This window comes from Eutrigla gurnardus, assembly GCF_963514095.1.
Source record: "Eutrigla gurnardus genome assembly, chromosome: 22".
NCBI classification, from domain to species: domain Eukaryota; kingdom Metazoa; phylum Chordata; class Actinopteri; order Perciformes; family Triglidae; genus Eutrigla; species Eutrigla gurnardus.
In genome coordinates, this window is record NC_139933.1 from 18,429,160 (window position 1) to 18,449,033 (window position 19,874).

Sequence of the window (19,874 nt, forward strand, 5' to 3'; positions counted from 1 at the left end):
TATCGAATCGTTTGGGAAATAAGTGGCGATACCCAGCCCTAATGCTGATGTACAGCACGTAAAAGTATTCCAAGTCCACTCTCTGTTTGCTTGTTTGCATAATTTTCTAATTCGCATATACACAAATTACATCTGAGGCTGATTATTTGTGCAGGTGTTTGATCATAAGCAAAAAATCTTAATTTTGCTCAGATGTGAAACTGAAACGGTCTCAGTTTAATACTGGTGCCTCTTTAAGACCGACATAATTAAACAAGACCATCATCAAGAATATTGGCTATTTCTATTAAGTTATTCTTAATGCTTAGAAACTCCTTCGGCTCAGACTCCAGCTGTGCCTCCAGCAGCTACCAGGTCACCATCGACAGAGCAGTCGGAGCCTCAGCGGAAGGTGGAGAACTCCGTCACTGGCAGTAGAGCTTCAGCTCGCTGCTGGGAGCCAACGCCGATACCACGCTGCTGGAGACCCAGGCTGAATTTCTGGGCTGGCTGGAGGGAACAGAGGCCCGGAGAACCAGAACCAAGACTGGGTGGGGAAGACTGTCATACCCCGCTGACACTGCCGAGGCTCAGAAACACTGCAGCTTTTACCCACTGGGACCGCCAAAATCAACACAAAATAAAAGTTTCTAAAAGTTTCATTGAAACCCATTTAATATTTCACTCAAAACCCTGAAATGTTAACCTCATCTCGAATAGGATGGTAATTTACATAATGTAATGATAAACATAAATAAAGGAAAAATCTGACATCACTGATGCAGTTTGTGAATTGTATTATTTTCTATTAAAGGTGATCAGGTAGAAAAGCTAAATCCAGCAGTGTTTGGGCAACCGGAAAATAAAATGTGTTCAATATTCCACTGCTCAAGTAGCTCCGTCAGTACAGTTCTCATTTTGCATTACGTGTCAGGTCTTGTTACACCCCTCGGTGTACCGAGGCTCCCAGACCTCACTGGCCTGACACCGATACAGAGGGGTAGATTTACTAAGAGTGGTGCAGTTTGCGCTGCGTTTGTTATTGCAGTTCACAAACCTCATTGCTTGCTTGGATTGTTCGTGCTTCCTCATTGTGCGCCGTATCTATCAAACCTGACAGCCACCAGGCAAACAGTGCATACTCCTGAATCATCCTGTCCAATCAGCACGCAGGGCTGTGTTCGTGCACGCACAGAGCCCCTCCCCCCTCGGGTCGTTCCACTATCACAGGAGGGAGGCGGAGGGAAGCAGCAACAAGCTTCCAATTCCTCGGTTAAAAACCGAAAATAAGAAAAAAAAAGAAAGTTGGCGACATACTCCGCCCTCAAGCACCATTAGCGTGCCTCTAAAAAAGTAATAAATGGGCCCGCATGTATCCAACACGGATCTTGAAACGACAAAAATAAAGCACTAAAAAGCACATGCAGACCTGAGACATCCAGACCTGCACCATCCAGACCTGAGACATCCAGGCCTGCACCATCCACACCTGAGACATCCAGACCTGCACCATCCAGACCTGAGACATCCAGACCTGAGACATCCAGATCTGAAACATCCAGATCTGAAACATCCAGACCTGAGACATCCAGGCCTGCACCATCCACACCTGAGACATCCAGACCTGCACCATCCAGACCTGAGACATCCAGGCCTGAGACATCCACACCTGAGACATCCAGATCTGAAACATCCAGACCTGAGACATCCAGACATGAGACATCCAGATCTGAAACATCCAGACCTGAGACATCCAGACCTGAGATTTCAACATAACAATGTGGATGAAGTCCAGTAACTGTGTTATTGCATGGCTGCTTCATCTGTAACAAGGATTTCTGGTTTCATGATTGATAAAGTATGATTTGTGTGGTGCTTCCTGGTTTAGACCTGCTTTAAGAGAATTTCCGCTACAGAATAGAGGAGCATCTCACTCGCAGGTTTTGTAAATACCCGGGAATATATAATTAACGCTTATCCTCCCATCTTTTTGCGGGGAACTCCCACTTTCCCCCTGACCCACCCACGAGCGCAGCTTGAAAGCGCTACTTGCTCTTTCGGTTCATGTGCCTTTTTGTAAATACCGCTCCATGTTTTTACGCGCTAGTTGTGAACGGATTGCGCCTCAAGTAGACGCAAATGTGTTAGTAAATCTGGCCCAGAGAGAGCAGACAGGCCACGGCAGGATGAAGCGTGCCTTGGGCTGCAATCATTCAAAGTCTGACACCTTCCGACAGGTTGGTGAGGAGATGTGGGTGTGTTTATTTGTGTTTTAGAATGGAATTGCCATGAAACAATCAGAAAATAATAAAGTTTATTAAGTTTCTAGTGATTGGCCGTTTTGTTCTCACTAACGGCCGTTCCTCTCTTCATTATCTCTCCAGTATGCTCAACCAGAAGAGCTGGAGAGGAGGGGCATATTTTTAATGGTGTGTTTACAGAGAGCAACTGACAATGTGACTAAATATTAAACCCCTTAACGGATTTGCATTTGATAAATGGATGTGATACTTAATTTGAATATATTCTATTGAACCCTAATCCTAGTATTTTGCTCATATTTGCAGCTCCAATAATACCGTCAGCATATTTTGAGGCATGTACTTGTGATGAGATCGCCCGAGCTGTGTGTACGGGACCTGAGACGCAGTTTACCTCACAACAGTCCTTGCAATCAACACCCTGGGGTGATTTCCAAGTGTCTGCTACTGTGAAGAAAGTGTGAGACAAGAGAAGAACACACCGTCCTATTGTGTGACGTAATTTGAAGGAGAAACTGACAGCACTACCACGGCAGTTCAGGCCGTACTGATCTCAAAGCAAATGTAAACACAATGCGACAAATAATTTGTTTCAAGTAGAGCAGCCTGCAGAGAAGGTGCACATTTTAATAGCTGCTGGTTGGAGGTTATTACCAAAAGTTATTCTGGGTCTGGCTGCCCCCCCTTCTCTTCTATTGCTGAGGTGTGATTAAGCAGAGCACAGAAAAGCAACAGGAACCCCTGGAGAGTCTGCAAATTAAAGTTATGACACCTGAGGAGGGATAGTGGGGGGACAATGAGGGAAGAGAGAAAAAAGGGAGAAAAAAGCAAAGAGTGGTGGAGTAAAAGAGATATTGGAAATGAAAGTGGAAAATGGTTGCCGTGTTTGTAGTCCATTTTTTCTTTTTTCTAGTCCTCTTCCTACTTTTACTGCGATTGAAGAGTGTCACTTTGGCATGCATTCATTTTGCACATAGAATGACGACTATGAGTATTATACATAGAAGCCCGTGTGACGACCCGTTACTTTGCCGTCCTATTTTTGAAGAAAAGGCTGAAAACGACATACCCAAAGTAAAATGGTTACTGTTTTTGAACCCCTATGACTACAGGCACAACACTGAGCATTCCTGAAAGATAACCCTTTGAATTTTCTTCTGCAAGTGTCAGATTTACTCTAAGTGTTACTGACACTGAGTTACTGCAGCTCAAACATAGTGGAAATTGCAATTTTTTTACCTCGCCTAAATTATTTTTCTTTTTGAATGAAACAAGTTAGCTGTGGCTGTTATATATAGGCCTAAAAGTTGAATGAAGCCACAGCCACAAGCCTGACCAAAAACTGGTAGAAAGTAGATAAAAAGACACCCAAAAATGAGCTTTGCAAGTGCAGTGTTGTAGGGCAATGTCAGACGGAGCTGCATCTGGAACAAGTGTTCCAGGTGAGATTATGGGTATTTTTAGGTATATAATTCTACTTTTTTTTGTTTATTTCACCAGTTCTACAACTACTACTAATAAAACCAACATTTTTTTAATGTTTTTTGTACATAACAGCCTTCTGTAATGAGACGCTGCATAACTATCATATCTGCAGGTCACAGTCTGACCTTTCTGAGCTGCTGCGCTCTCAGCCTCAAGCCCCCTCCCCTCATGTAACATACCGCTGGAATCGTAAGCTCATTGGCTATAAGACCTGTTAGTCAAAAATGTACTCCTCTGCCTACTGGCTCTCTGCCTGGGGATTCTCGTGGTTGGTCAGCCGAGAGGCAGTGACGCACTGGCTCTCTTGATGGACAGATTTTTCAGCCAATTCGGATCGCAGAATCGTGGAAGGGGGCTTGTTTTGTCGCCAAGAAGCTATCGAATCCGGAAATCGAAGTGTTGTTGTTAGCCCATGATCGAATAGCGATATCTAGCTATAAACAATATTTTGTTCAGAAACTCACAACGTCAACACATGGCGTGTTATGGATGACTACCGGAGTTACCGTGCTCGTGGGACTAAACGAAGTGGCTACTTTTGTTCGTTGGACTCTTACCGTTCTCTGGATATAAGGATTAGCATGCTTCCTGTTGATTTTGGACATCCAGACAGCTCGAAAGGTAGGGAACGCTGGTCTTGTTTCTGTGCACTCCTTGCACACATGCTGTGTTTGCTTTTGATGTGTTTTCTGTGAGCCTAAAACGGCTTACTTTGTTCGATTTGCGAGACTCGTAGCTTTCAAATGATGTGTAATATGACGCAGACGCATTTAAAATAATATGCGATTAAACGGACGAAGCGAAAACTAGTGCAAAACGGCCCGCATGCGGGCCGCTGCTGTAAGGAGAGTAATGAGACCACACAGCTGGACCTGACTCTGGAGAGCATCAGTCCTCAGTAAGAGCCTTCAACCAGGTAACGTTTGCTGTTCGGAACAGAACGCTCTCTCTACTGCTCCCTCCCTTGTTCCCCCCTACTAGTGAGACTTTGATGCCTCTACAGAGTCAACGCTAGTGGCACGAATCAAATTCAATTAAATGATTTTCAATATAAAAAAGGCTGCCTGTTATCAACGGTGCTCATTTGCACAAAGTGACCTTGGTGACGTGCGCAGAAATTAGCATTCTCGGAGCTAGAGGGTAGGTGGTGAGGATAAAGAAAAGTACACACATTGGATGGCCGATAATGGAGACAAAAGGAGTGAGAGGGGAGATGGGGAGAGGGAGAGAGAGAGAGAGAGAGAGAGAGAGAGAGAGAGAGAGAGACTTCAACAGATGAAATAAATGAGAACAGAAGAAACAGACAGGAGAATGAGAGAAAACTGATAGAAACAAAGATTTTTTGTTTGATGGACCCATCTCACTAAAACTGCAGTCATACAGCAAACATCCAAAGCAAAAAAAAATATCTTCAAATACCAATTTAATACACACACTGAGCCCTGCGCATCTCTGTAGTTTGACCTTTTTCCTCAGCGACTTCTTAAAAGTAATCCAGATTTCCACAACAAGACAGAACAAAAATCGAAGTGGCCGGCCCGTCTTCGGCTCCTCAGCCAGTCTGGGAGCTCGTCTCATTGTCATTCTAGGTCAGGGTGTGATTACGGATGATGAGGAGCTGATAAGAAAGATTCACTCTAACCAAAAGCAAGGTCACCTCCCACTGCGAAGAAATGCAGATGTGATGTCAGGGGGATAAGTGCCTCACACACTCAAATGCGCACAGGTGCACATCCAAAAAGAATTCCCACACTAACAGGGACGTGTGCAATAAAAACCCCGTACACATGCTCTACCAAACAAAAAAAGGCAATCACAGAAAGGGATACAGAAGCACTATAAGGATACATTGGGTAGTCTAATGGGAGCTACAATATCAAATTGGATTTTGTGGAAAAAATGATATTCTTGGAAACAATTCAGTCTATTCTTAAAAGGGCGCTAATTTGATGCATCTGTTCACAGGTCTTGGGAGTACCGTACTACTGCATATGTGGGGAAAAGAAAAAGTTCTAGAAAGCCTTTTTTCTAGGCCGGAGCTGCGTGAAATAAAATAAAAAATCTGCAGATGTGGAGTTAACCAGACCTTTGTAGCCCGCTTCTCATCTCTGCTTGAGACTAGCAGCTCAAGGATACTTAAAGTGATGGTTTGGAGTGAAATGCACCCTAGGTAATTTCCACCATGACATCCAGCCAAATACCCCCTCGGAAGCATTTTTAGCGATGGTCAACATTGGTCAAGATAGGGCTATCAGCCAAATGGCTTAGTACTGCCGCTAATGGTACATTTTGTATATCTCATAAATTACCCCACTAATAATGAATGGAATGTTACCAAACTTCTGCAGTAGTACACATAGGGTCTGTACTCACAAAATGAGGCATTTGAAAGTTTGTAAGTACACCAGGAGTTTATTTAAAAGAACACTTGGCTAATAGCTTCTATCCTCTGCTGCTAACGCTACTGCTGTGTCGATGCGACTTCCGTGTTTACCCAGCCGATGCCGTCACGCGAGTTTCACGCGAGAGTATGAAAAAGTTTCGCTGAATTTTTATAAATGCTTGTATTATCAGGTCAACTAGTGTCAACAAGTGTTGACCTGATAATACAAGCATTTATAAAAACGGTAGCATTAGCAGCAGAGGATAGAAGCTATCAGGCTAGTGAGTACAGATCCTATGTGTACTACTGCAGAAGTTTGGTAACATTCCATGCATTATTAGTGGGGTAATTTACGAGATATACATAATGTACCATCACGCCAGTACTAAACCATTCGGCTGATAGCCCTACATCTTGACCAATGTTGACCATCGCTAAAAATGCTTCAGAGGGGGTATTTGGCTGGATGTCATGGTGGAAATTACCTAGGGTGCATTTCACTCCAAACCATCACTTTAAGTCTCCATTAGCATAACACACATCCAAATCTTCAAATGGACCATCAGTGGTCGAGTTGTATTGCTGGTAATGCAGGCGCCAGGTTTTTGACAAGAAAGCAAAATTCTTGGACTAAACAAGATGATATCTATCTTACCGCTGCATCAATTTTGATCCTCTAGAGAAGTCGGTGGAGTACTCCACTTATTAATACTATCTATTAATAATAGATAAGCCTGAACAAATCAGTCTTAAGATTCTTGTTCATTTTTCTGGTTTCTAAAATTGGGAGGATCAGAACATATGGCCGCTGCTCCTTTCTTTTGCCAGAAAGCAAATAAGAGAGAGAACACCTATTTCCCAATCCACCTCCCTCTTTCACCCTTTTATTTTAAGAGATCAGAATGGAAAAGCGAACCAACAATCCCATTGAGGCCACTGCTGCCGGTTGGCAAACTCTGACATGTGAACCCAGAAACACAGCCTCCCATTTTAGAGACCAAAATGAAGAGAGACAGAGACCTGGATAAGCTGACATAAAAGTGGTTTGGGTTCTTTTCAAATAAGAACGAGGAGCAAAGTGGCGATTTCATTTCACACGATGCCAAAAGTGCTTTGGTCTTGGTCGCCATTTTGCAGGAGAAAATTCAAACTCTCCTTTTAGCATAAAATGTAGTGAGATGAATGACAAAGCACTAAAGCACTCAAAAGACCACCAGGAACAAATAAGGCACAAAGAAGTGTTCATAGGATCACAAACACAGATTTGAGGTAACAGCACAAAAGAGGGAATCCAAAGGGAACAAAGAAAGCAAGTCAAAGAAAAGAAAAAAGAAAGGACTTACATGCGGCTGCTGGGTGGAATCTTGCGGCCATCCCTAAACCAGGTGACCTGCGGTTGGGGGAAGCTGCGAATGCGTGGTGCTGGGATGACGGCCCCCTCTCCCTGAGAGACGGACTGAGTGCGTTCGCCCTCCTCAAAACTGCCCATAACTACAGGAAGGAAAAAAGAACACATACAAAAACAGAGAACACAAGAGAGAGTAAGGAAAGGAACAGGGCATGTGAAGTAATACACACAAAATTGCCCTTCATTTGTTGAATCTGACTTTTGGTGCCCAAGGAGCCTTTTTGACATCTGCTTTCAGTTGAAATGGCACAGTGAGTCGCTTTGATGGACAGCGCTGTGTTGTTGCCATGGTTTCCACAGTGCATCAAGAGGAGCTAGAAGGTACCAAGATGTAATGACTCACACAGGGACACAGAGGGTACGCTAAATTGACTCATATTCATATTCCGTATTCTCCTGTGTGGATGCATCAAGGGCAATCAATCTTGATCATGCTCTAAATGTGGGCATTACTCAACATAGTAGATGACCAGCACTGCAGCTATTCTCTTCTATTATCTCCTAATATATTTCATTTGTTACGGCGGCTTCATTCCTCCCCTGCCTCATTATATCTTAAAAGCTGACAAAAAATACTGCGCTAATATTTCTGCTTCTGCCTATTTGTAAGTGAGATCTATGGGCAAGCTAGACATTTTTGATGGATTTCAAGCCGATCAGCCCCAGCTTCAATTGTTGTTTTGATCTCACCCGTGCACATCTCTGACTCAAACATATTGGCTGATGCTGGCTGTAAACCTTTATAGGCCGCAGTAAAAAGCAGTATTTGTCGTTTCTTTCCCCCTCGCTGTATGACAGAGAAAGTGCAGACTTTGGTTTTGTGGCAACTAAAGGCCTTAAGATTGTGGGGGTTTTTTTAGCTCCATGAGATGTCTGGAAAGGATCATAAATGTGTCTCTACAATTTGAGGGAAACAAAGACAAATGTGCTGAAATCATTTGAACATAACATCAAACACTCAATTAACTTCTAACACAGTTTGGAAATCATAATATCTTGGAAAAAATGTAGGTACCAAGGTATGGGGGCTTTGAACTAGGGATGTTGGAGTGGTTGTGCATCGATGGCAATCTTACTTTTCTCTCTCTCTCTCTCTCTCTCTCTCTCTCTCTCTCTCTCTCTCTCTCTCTCTCTTTATCTCTCTCTCTCTCCCTTTCAAAGAGAATAAAAAGGTAATCTGGCTTTGCGGTGGAGCTGTGGTGCTTAGCTTAAATGAAAATCTGGGAAGTGTGCAAATCCCCTGACTTTGATCTGCGGTTTCGGCAATGTGATGTCCTCCTCCCCTTCCCTAAACTCTAATGCCTCGGCATGTTTTCCTTTCTCCGAGGTGTGTCTCCGAAATTCTAATTGTGCTGCCTCAATGGAATAGTTTTCAAAAGCGATCTCCTCATCTCTCCAATTCTATCTATTTTTTCTCCCTCCCCCCTGTCTATCTCATCCATGTCTGCAGGTGTCCTTAATTCTCCTTTTTACCTCATCTCACTGTCTGCGTCCCTTCATGGACAACCGATGGGGTGGAAGAAGAGAATTATGGAAATGGCGAAGAGGTGGGAATAAAGAGAAACAGAATAACAGCGGGGTGGAAGCCAAGAAATAAATAGAACGCAGTGGTGGCCAGACAACTGACAAAGTATGAAGAGAGGTGGGAAAGCGGTGACCAAAAGAGAGAGGTGGGAAAGCAACAGAGATTCAGATCGGTGGAGGAGAGAAGAGATGCAGATACTGGCTACGGCAACAGCATGTTTGCCCAATATTAAAGAAGTGGTCCGGTGGGACTGTCGGCCCTCTCTGTCTCCCTCCCATCTTGCTCTCTCACATGCCTGGTTGGCCGCATTGTTCAGTCAGGTACAGCGATGTGTCACATCCACTCAAATGTCGCTGAAACAAGGGGAAGCCAATGAACCTGGCATGGGATGGAGGAATAATGGGCACATAGGACGGTAGTGCCTCTGGGAGTGGGGGTTTTGTGTGTGTGTGTGTGTGTGTGTGTGTGTGTGTGTGTGTGTGTGTGTGTGTGTGTGGGGGGGGGGGGGGGGGGGGGGGGTCGTTGTGACAACACTCCAGACACCTTCTGGTGTGTTTTTTTAATAGCTCGTTAACAAGACGAGGGAGAGCCAAGCGGCCTAAACGTAGTGCTGGAAATTTACAGAAACATGGCACATCTGAACCCTATCTATTTTCAGTATGAAATGACAGATGTTGTTGACGAAAGAGAGAGAATGAAATAACCAGCGGTCATATTGTAATGAAGCAAAGTTAAAAAAAAAAAAACTAAAAAAAACATCGACCACAACAACAATATCAATCTCATGAGAATGCTGAGTGGAACAGCTGTCTGGGTTGATAACACCCCGAATGATATGCAGGTAGATCTTTCACCCTGCCAGCATCTGTCCCTCCCTAGTCAGTCCTTGATACAAAGGCAACCAAACCTACACCCACACACAAACACACACCCCCTCCCTCTTTAACTTTCATCCATTCGTTTATTCATCTGTTAGGTCCATTCATCTGTGTTTCACTAAGATCCTGTGTGGATACTTACAGGCCACCTGTACTTCTGTGCGCCTCTGCAGAAGGGCTCCAACCCGGTTCCTCACGATGCAGCGGTAAAAACCAGCATGAGAGCGGTCCAACGAAGGGATTAGGTACCTTTAATGAGCACAGACACACGAGACATGGATGAGCATTCTCTGAAATTGCAATGAACTGGTAAGCTAATTAAGACAAAAGTAGAAATCAAAAGGGTACTTGCACAAAAGTGGATGTTTACAAATTTGTAAGCATGGACGTGCTGAAAAGGCGCAAACACACAACAGCTTCTGAGCACGCACACACACGCAAATGTAAGATCATCTAATAAAGGCACAAGGGCATGGAGGACGACGGAGCTTAGCTATTGTTTATTCCAATGATAATGATGCTCAAGAGGCTAACCCAGCTTCCACAGCAAAGCTCTCCCCCAAGACCACAAGAAGGCACAGAAAACAAACACTTGCATTCAACTTTGCAACGTGGCAACACACACACACACACACACACACACACACACACACAGACACACACACAGTATTCACAATATCCCCCGCGACAAAGGTTGAAGCTGTACGTCTCCAGCAGTTGACACACTCTCCCTCTGACCTTGACTTCGGTGGCCAGCTGTGGTGGCAGTACTGCCTCCCCACCATGTGGAGGCAGCGTAATATACTTTATAGAGCTGCCTTACAGACTAACTACCCATTTGATGTATGTGGTATCTTGAGCTACATCTGTTGATGCAGCTGATGTTGAAGAACAAATGGCAAATGGTGATGTTAAAAAATGCGGGCTCTCATTTATTTTGCAAACCAATGAGCTCTAATTAAAACATAAGTTGCCATACATATACTGTAATTCACAGTAAAAACACCACTTGTGTTACACTTCACAACTTATACAGCAAGCACTACGCATACGCAACACAAATACTCGCTTATGCTTAAACTGTACTATTACAGTTAAATAGATACTGGATTGTTATTCAAGAAATCTTAAATCATTTCATAAAGCTTCCATCTTTCATCTTCAACTGCACACTTTTTTTCACACTTTTTCGTATGCACTACAGAGTGCAACAACAGGAAGGCCTTCGAGGAGGGACTTTCCCAGACTGTTATCCTCATTTGTACGATTCATTGCAGTGAGACTACAAAGACACACATAAGCCGAGATGTTGATCAGGGAGTGTATGATGCAGCCCGGAGGAGACTGCGATGATTTTAAGTGGCCATTCAAAACACCCCTAATGGTTCTGCGTGTGTGTATAACAGCTGTTGGAAAGCATTACTTGTGAACTAACAACCAGTCTATTGGCTTTCAGGAAGAGACTCCTGCAGATACTCATCAGTGATCAATGTTTGTTTGACTGTGTGCATGTGTCTTTTTCTATATCCGCAATAAACCAGGGCACATCTGCGAGAGATAACCTCAACTGCACTAGCGTTACTTGAACGGGCCTATTTAGAGTTATTCGAGTAAATAATTTCAGAGACAATGCACGCAGACAGCTCAGAACACCAGGCATCATCTTAACAGCCTTCCCGATAACTTATAAATGGCGGTGCAGTGGGAGATACATGCAGCGGCCAACTGTTCTCTACATGTCGAAGTTGTGAATTAGCCCACAGCGGAGTTGTACATGTTAAATTTGAGTCATTCTAGCACAAAGCTTTCTTGTCAAAATAAATACAGCTTGTGGGTGGTGAAACACTTACCATGAGGAGCGTGTCTGCCATCTTCGCTGTCACATTCCTGCACGCTATGCGCTCAAGAGCGATCATTGCGCCACTTGGCAGGATATCGGATTGCTTCAGTGATGGGATGTACCGCTTTTTATTGTAACCACATGCAATAAGTTTGGACCTTTTTTTCGTGTGATTTAAAGGTGCCATATTATACTGTTTTTCATCAATACCACACAGCTGTCAGAGGTCCAACAACACTGTTTTATATGCATTGCCCCAAACCCATCCGTGGTCCTGAATTTCAGCTGTCTAAAAGTTGCTCAAATGAGCTCTCCTGAGAACAGGCTGTTTCTGTGCCTGCACCTTTAAATGCTAATGAGCTCCGTCTGTCAACACCTACTTGGAGAGAGATGGAGAGGATGCTGCTTACGCTAGCGGTAGCATGCACCAATGTTTACGTTGATGTATCGCTATGGCTCGCCTATGAGGCTCAGGTGAAGTTGCTGGTCCCGTATGGTTGGGACAGATCCTTTTACGAGGGTCAGTGTCGAGGCAAAGCCAGCTTTGTACTGACCCTCGTTACTGAAGCAGTCCGATGTGAAGTGGTTAGCACACACATACAAGCTAACACGGACCGTAGCCGGCACATTGTCATTAAAAATGAAACGCAACCACGGTCTCTTCTGTTCTTCTGTAGCTGGGACAGAATATAAGCACTTATGTTGATTTGTACATCCAGAAGAAAACCTGTTTTCATAATATGGGACTTTTAAGGTTTTGTTTAAAGAGTTTTTCTTTGTATGAATAAATGTTTGAGAAGTATAAGTGAATGAAATGGAAGTAAAGTAGAGCAATTCATGAAGTTCAGAAGTGCTTTTGACAAGCTGTTTGCAGGAAAGTTTGGATTCTTTCGTAAAAATAAAGCTAACATTGAGGACTAGGGAGTCACGAAATAGGAGCCATTATACAAATCGTTCCTCTCAAAGTTGTATATACTAAACGTGTATACAACTGACAAAGCTTAACAGCAAATAAGCAAAAAGAAATGTTACTTTCATACTTGATACTAAATGAGCTACCCAATGACATTGGTTTACAGAATGAAACCTAATACAGAGAGGCAGAGAACACTTTGAAGTTCTTGTGATCTTGATCAGGCTGACGGAAATTCTTCACTAAACTTTCTGCAGGCATCTATATTCTGTCAGGGTTGTGAAGTAACTTAATACTAAACATACAAATATTGATGGGTGACATATCAAAAGAAAAGCAAAAAGCAATTAGGAGACGCCAAAACAACTTCAATGTGCTGTGGTGGAGATTCTTTACATATCTGAACTGCACGGAGCGCCGTTTGTTTCAAAGATATTCTATCATTTAGCGTTTTGACGATAGTGGTGGAAAGCGCTGACACTCACGTATTACACCATTAAGTCCCCCATAGGTGTCTGTATGGAAAAATCTGCATTTTTTGTTTATCCACTCAATTTGGGGGTTGATCTTTACTTGTCTAGTCAGGGGATTTGCACATCTATATACTCTATATATGTCGGGAAATTCAGACCGCATTCCAATGTGCAAGACCTCTGACCCAGCAGCCACCTGTTGTTGCATTGCCACTTCGATGAAAACAGGACATCAGAGCGGCATTTTTTGAGTAGCCTGGCTCCAGACAACAGAAACCTATATTCAACATGTCTTAATCTCTGCCAGATGGACACACAATTGACCAATCGGTACTCAGGATTAAGAGTGGGGATCGCATCAGTCTATAAAGCAAGCTCACTACCTGGCTACGTCCATGATAAAAATTCATGCTAGATTATTAACATCAGTGCAAAGCAAAGTTTTTCCTGTTGTTATTTTGATGGCTTGAAAATGTCTAGAAAGCTGCCCTTTGTTCTTCGGACGTGGCTGACACGAAATGGAAGTTGTGCTGCAATATGAAAGGGTTGGGTGTGTTTCGAAGGCTGTTAATATCCATAACGTAAAAATGAAGTGGCATCAAATATCATTAGCAGTGGCATTAGTTAAGACCCAAAGGACTAAATTAGTTTTCGCCATAAGTCTGTTAAGGCTTAATCAGCTAATCAGGAGGCTCTATTAATGATTTGCGACTCCTTTCATATGTTTCATTAACTAAATTACTACAATTACACATATATGGGAGGAATATGAGGTGAATGGATGATGTAACGGTGTGGCAGAAAGCATCAGTGTTAGTGTGGAGAAGAAGCAGACATTAAGAGAGAGAGATAGCTGACAGGTGGTGTCGGTGCTCCAAGTTTAACCTCGCCGAGGCCTAGCGAGAATTCACCCCAGAGCCACAACCTTCAGGGTGACTCCAGACAGTATTCTCTCCAGCTCCATCTCCGTCGTTCGCCCCGGTCCCTTATATAATGAATATAATTAACCTTTGCAGAGCTGCAGGTTGGGGGAGTCAGCAGGGGGGGCTCACTGTGTCGGACAGCAATTGATTGATGTTCCTGTGGTCAGCGCAGCCAGTCAGATCCCCTTTAATTAGCCCCACTCAGGAGAAATGATTAGACGAAGGAGTGGCGAGGAGACAGATAGAGGGACACGTGAAAGAGGGAGGACCGGGCATGAAGGAGGTTTGGAGAGGGAGGAAGGCGGAGAGTGTGAAAAAGATGAATGAACTGCAAGATGGAAGGATAGAGAACGAGGAAGGAGAAGACGATGGGATGCGGGGATGATTGGCTAAACCATCATCCTTGATAGAAGATGCTACAGTGCACTTTATAGTGTTTTTACCTGTAATAACATCAAACATGTTGCCAAGGTTGTCTCCAATAACATTTGATTTAAATTGCTAGTTATACAGAAAGATTATAAACCCTCACACACATTAGCACATTGTAATTATACCCCTAAGTGCATGACAGTAAATCACGGCGCATCATAAATTAACATAAATCTGTGATGAGACGGTAATGACACAAATCTTTTATGCCCCAGCATCAACACAGTTGCTATCATGTTTGTTTATTGTCATTAGTGTTTATGTAATTTTCCTGCTAAACAAGGCACATCGTTTGAAACCTGACCTAAAAGGGTGTTTCTCACAACACACCATGTCACGCAACAATTATTTTACAACTCATAATAAAAGCAGACACACAGCACAGTGCTTCACGGCTCACTTGTAATTATGTTTTTTTTTTTTTTACTCTCATTGTATTGTTTGAAGTTTATGATAAGGTCATCGCCCTCTTTCAGCATTTCAATGTCACTTTTCTTCCCTTAATGAGTTTACTTTGTGGCACACTTGTAAGACTTCAACAGCTTGCGCTCCATATAAACAAAAGCAATAGCAGTGGCAACATTTGACAGGCTAATTACATATCTATTTGAGGGATCATGATGGATTGATGTGATTATTCCGATGGGATGATAATATGCTTGTGCTGCGCATACCCCAAGTTAAAAATATCCACCACAGCGAGTGGCAAGTTGTGTAAAAGACCACCATGTGACAAATACATTGACACAAGCAGACACAAACATTTCCAATTTCTTCACTGGCGTCTCTGAAAGCTTGTGGCAGAAAATCAATAATGTACTATATATTTTTGCGGCGATGTCCTTTGAAAGTGTATTGATTTATATATTGGGATCATCTTCTAAATTCTATAGGACGAGAGTCTTCATTCTGATCCTCCGAAGATCCCATCACATACAACACATGACAGGTAATAGGGACTTCTGGCTTAAGCTACGGGAAATCAATAGTGGGTAATTGGTGTACAGGCCCAGAGGGACTGCCTCCATATGTTCTATCTTCTCTAAGAATACAACAGATGGACATCTGTCTGATGGAGACAATATACGCAAACTACTGTCAATTGAATTTGATGCATCTTTTATATATTCATCTGCTTTTTCATCTCGTTCCCTGTAGGATTTGCCAGCCCTGATCCCTGCGAAAGCCAGATACGCCTGAGCCGCACAGACGATGCTATATATTGTTAAAGCAGTGAGGCATCTCTGATGGCCACCATTTGCCTGGTGTTGCATGTGAAAAATACGCCATTATACGAGCTGGCTGAATCATAAGCACACATAACTGTAGCACGACAAATATATGATGAGTAAAAGTTCATGCATCTGCTTGGATGATGGCTACAGTCATGGGTGGTGCAGTTTGTCCCATCCACCTATTGGCCAAACTGGGTATCGCACCGCAATGCTTCAGTAGACAACATTTAAAATGCAGTTTTAATGCAGCTGATTGTGCTGTGACCACATTCAATACTGATGCATTAAATGTTTGGTATATTTTATTCTTAAAAAAAGCATTTCATTGGGAAAGAAATGCCTCAAACATGATTACTGAAAGAGTATTGTTGCGGTGTTCACATCTGCATCAGAATTAAAAACGTAAAGAAAGAACAGTTAGAAGAGGCAGACGTAGTTTGACGTTTGAAACCACACGTTCAGCCACAGGTGGAGAAAACCTGAATTCCCCGCTTGCATGTGGCCACGCATGTGCAGCCCTCAACAGAGAGTAGAAAAGAGAGAAGAGGCCTCACTCGTTAGCCACTTCCATCATCAATTAGTTTTTTCCTCCTCTCTTCTTTCTAATCAGAGTAGAGGGTGACGTCTTGTTGTTGTAAATGTGCTGATATTCGGATCGGCGGTGAATCAGAGCCAATTGTGACACTGTGTGAATCCATCCTGTGACACATGCGGTGTATTGCTGTAAGAGCATGATATAATAATCCCAACGGCAGCACATTTTTTTGTGTGAGTCTGTTTGAATCATAGAGAAGCCTGCAGACACCAGCTCGCCCACTTTGAATGTAGGTCAGTGCTAAACGTTCGGGAACCTCACCAGCGTGTTTCGATCACGGCGTATAAAACCGTAGACACGTTATGCAAAAATCCTACCATACTGTGTCAAAGTATGATTATTCTTACAGATATATGCAACGTAGCTACACATTATACACACATAATATAATGCTGGTTGAATGGTGCGTCAACTATTCCTGGAATGAGATGAAAGTACTTCATTGTGAATGGTTGAATATTCAGTTTAGCTGTTAATGTAATTGGATGTGTATGTGCTTTTCAGAAATGTTGCTGGCTGCGGATCACAAATTAGAAAAGCAGCCATACCTGCCAACAGTGCAATGGTACTGAAACTCATTAAGACACACGCACAGTAAATACGCATGACAAAGAGCCAATGCAGTCTATTTTTCACCTCTCTCGCTTTCGTACTTTCAGACTCACTCACTCCACCAAAGAAAACAAGGAGTGAGCGAGTGCATTGGGGTAGAGAGAGCGAGAGAGCGATAGAGAGAGAGAGAGAGAGAGAGAGAGAGAGAGAGAGAGAGAGAGAGGTAAGAAGAAGCTATTGTGTCTACGGGCTGTGTGGAGGAGAATGCCAGGGAGATAGAAAATGGATGTTTTTAGCTACAGAGGGAAATCTATTAAGGTCATCCGGAGAGAGAGTCGCTGCCTGGCTGGCTCGGTCCGAGGGCTGCCAGTCACTGACATGATGTGATTCAAGTACAGGCCCAAGTGCAGAGAGTTTCTTGCCTGTAATTGGATGTTACCACGACTCTCTCTCCTTAGCAAGAACATCACTGGTCTCATCAGATCTCCAGTAACACGGTGACCGAACGAATGCAATTCAATTAAATCAGATTCTGATCTATTTGGATCAACAAATCAGTAAAGCCACTCAGTGAAACAATACACAGTCAAGTTCGGTTTTGCTCATGTATTGAAAAGTCCGGTATCTCACATTCTGCTATAGTCCATGCATTTTCCCTGCAAAATGATGGTACATCATCTATTTATATATCTTCAAGGATACTGTCATTTCATCCTGTGTGAAATTAGTGGCTCTTCTTGTTTCATTATTTATTTGATAACATTTTTCATTCATTGCTTTTATTCACGATGTAGGAGCTCTTCAAAGCCTCACAGAAGGACAAAAAAGAGGAGAAATAAGAGCAGATGGGGAGGAAAATGTGTACCAATTAAGTAGAAAAAGGGTTGGTCAGGTCGTTTTAGGGCTACATTCCATACAAACTGACTTACGGTCAGTTTATAAGGATGGAAGATGAATGAAAGTGAGTGAAAGGGCGAATTTGATTCTCGAGGTCTGATTTGCAAATTTCTCCATGCATCGCTCCGTTTCATTTTCCACGTGCCTTAAGCTGCTGCTTGATCCATACATTCACACGGGACACCCAACTGGTTGCAACTTGCTGATGAGGAAACAATTTGGCTGTGTGTTAAGGTTATTTATGGAGAATAGAAAAGGAAAAACGTGAAATGAAGACAGTTTACCAGTCGTCTGGTTGTGGAGCTCTACTTGTTGGGGATTGTTTATAACAAACTGCATTTTTTTGGCAGATGAAAAGGGGATTTAATTAATTTAAGATAGACACATATTTATATTAATTCATTAAATGAAATGGTTTGAAATTCAAAATCTACATCTACTTTTCCTCCTTTTCTTTCCCTCTCCAACTGCTTGGCAAGCTGAGCTCCTCATCTCTTTCCTCAGACATGGCATAATATAATGCTGAACTTGTGTTAATTAGTTGAAAGCCAACATGAAATGATGAACAAAGTTGAAGGATGAGAGAGAGATCAAGACTGAAGAGATGTGGCAAAATGAAAAAATCAACATAATCTTTCTATAGTACCTGACTGAAAAAATGTTTTTATGAACACAAATAAAAAAAACTGGCATGTAATACTGTACTGCACACGCTGTCACATAGTGCAGACAACAGTCATTACTGGAAAGATCAAAGTGACACTCTATTATGCTAGCTGTCAAAATGTTAATCTAATTTTATGTTTGGGTTTTTTCTGTCTTGATTGTGAAAGACTTTACAGTGAAAGCACTCTTTCAGTTGTGATTGAATTGCAGGGAAAACTAATTTGGACTCCTGACAACAACAACAACAAGAGAGGGACAGTAAGTTCACAGAGATGAAAAGTCTCACATGCGCATGTGATGCTGGCTATCATGTCCATCATGCTATTTCATTTATTTCTGTGAGTGACTGTTGAATAGATTGTGTTTTGTGTCTTTTAAGACACAAAACACAATCTACCCCCCCGTCTGTCTCATTACAACATGAACATTGGAGAAAGGCTTACAATTCCCTGTAGAAAAACAGGACACACTCCAACAACCCAGCCAAAAGCCAACTGACAAACAAAACTGATTCCTGAAGTTTGATTAATAGTAGACTCCCTTAATTAAGTTTTGAGGTTAATTGGCGGCATAACGACTGGTAGATATACGCAGGTATATGCCCCCGAAGTTTCAGTCATGTGATAGGAAGTTGTGGTGCTTTGCCGTCTATTTATACACCAATCGATTTACTGAAATATTAGGTGAGGGATAATCGGTTCAAAAAGTCTTAATTGTATTGGATATAATCTTCGATCTTAATTGAGTTGAATTTTAATTTGGAGATTAATCTATTAAATTATTATATGGGAACAAAGAAGCCGGGATGCTTGCCAAATGCTGTGAATACGTGTGTGTGTGTGTGTGTGTGTGTGTGTGTGTGTGTGTGTGTGGGTGCGGCTGGTTGGCACTCGGATTGTACAGTATTTGATATTGACAGCAGTCAATGCTGAGCCTGTTTTCTCCCAAGTATTGCAACTCCCCACAGCGGATCACTAAAACGGTGCCACCCTCTTACCTCTTCCAGCAATCTCCTACGCCGCCTACATTTTTAATAGTAATGCCCACACACACACACACACACACTCACACACACACACACACACCTTGGAGTATTGATCGCTTGCCAGAGGACACAAGGTCAAGTCACATGGTGTCAATATTTACACCGGCACTCAGCACTGGGGACCTCTACCATAACCTCATTAAATATGGGGGCTGCTCTGCTCAAATACTCTCCTGGCACAAAGAAAGGTCGACTGGAGGAATGAGGAGGACTGCATACCCACACACAAACAGCACACACACACACACACACACGTGAGTTTGTCTAGTCAAATCTGATACACGACATGTTGGCCACCTCACTGCTGCAGACTGTTCACTACCTCCTGGTTTAAGTTACACCATTTAACCCTATGCCCCTGCTCTTCTAGCATTTTCAAGTTAT

At 42.8% G+C, this 19,874-nt stretch overlaps 1 protein-coding gene across 8 annotated transcripts in view; it reads right to left on the reverse strand.

Annotated features, from left to right (window-relative positions):
- sdk2b (sidekick cell adhesion molecule 2b) overlaps nucleotides 1-19,874 on the reverse strand; it is a 278,032-nt gene that overhangs the window by 70,585 nt on the left and 187,573 nt on the right. For all 8 annotated transcript variants that reach the window (XM_084002119.1, XM_084002121.1, XM_084002117.1 and 5 more), the window contains exons 3-4: nucleotides 10,062-10,168; nucleotides 7,452-7,599 (exon numbers count right to left, since the gene is read on the reverse strand). In XM_084002119.1, the coding sequence (XP_083858245.1) occupies nucleotides 7,452-7,599; nucleotides 10,062-10,168 (255 nt within the window). The remainder of the gene's footprint in view (nucleotides 1-7,451; nucleotides 7,600-10,061; nucleotides 10,169-19,874) is intronic.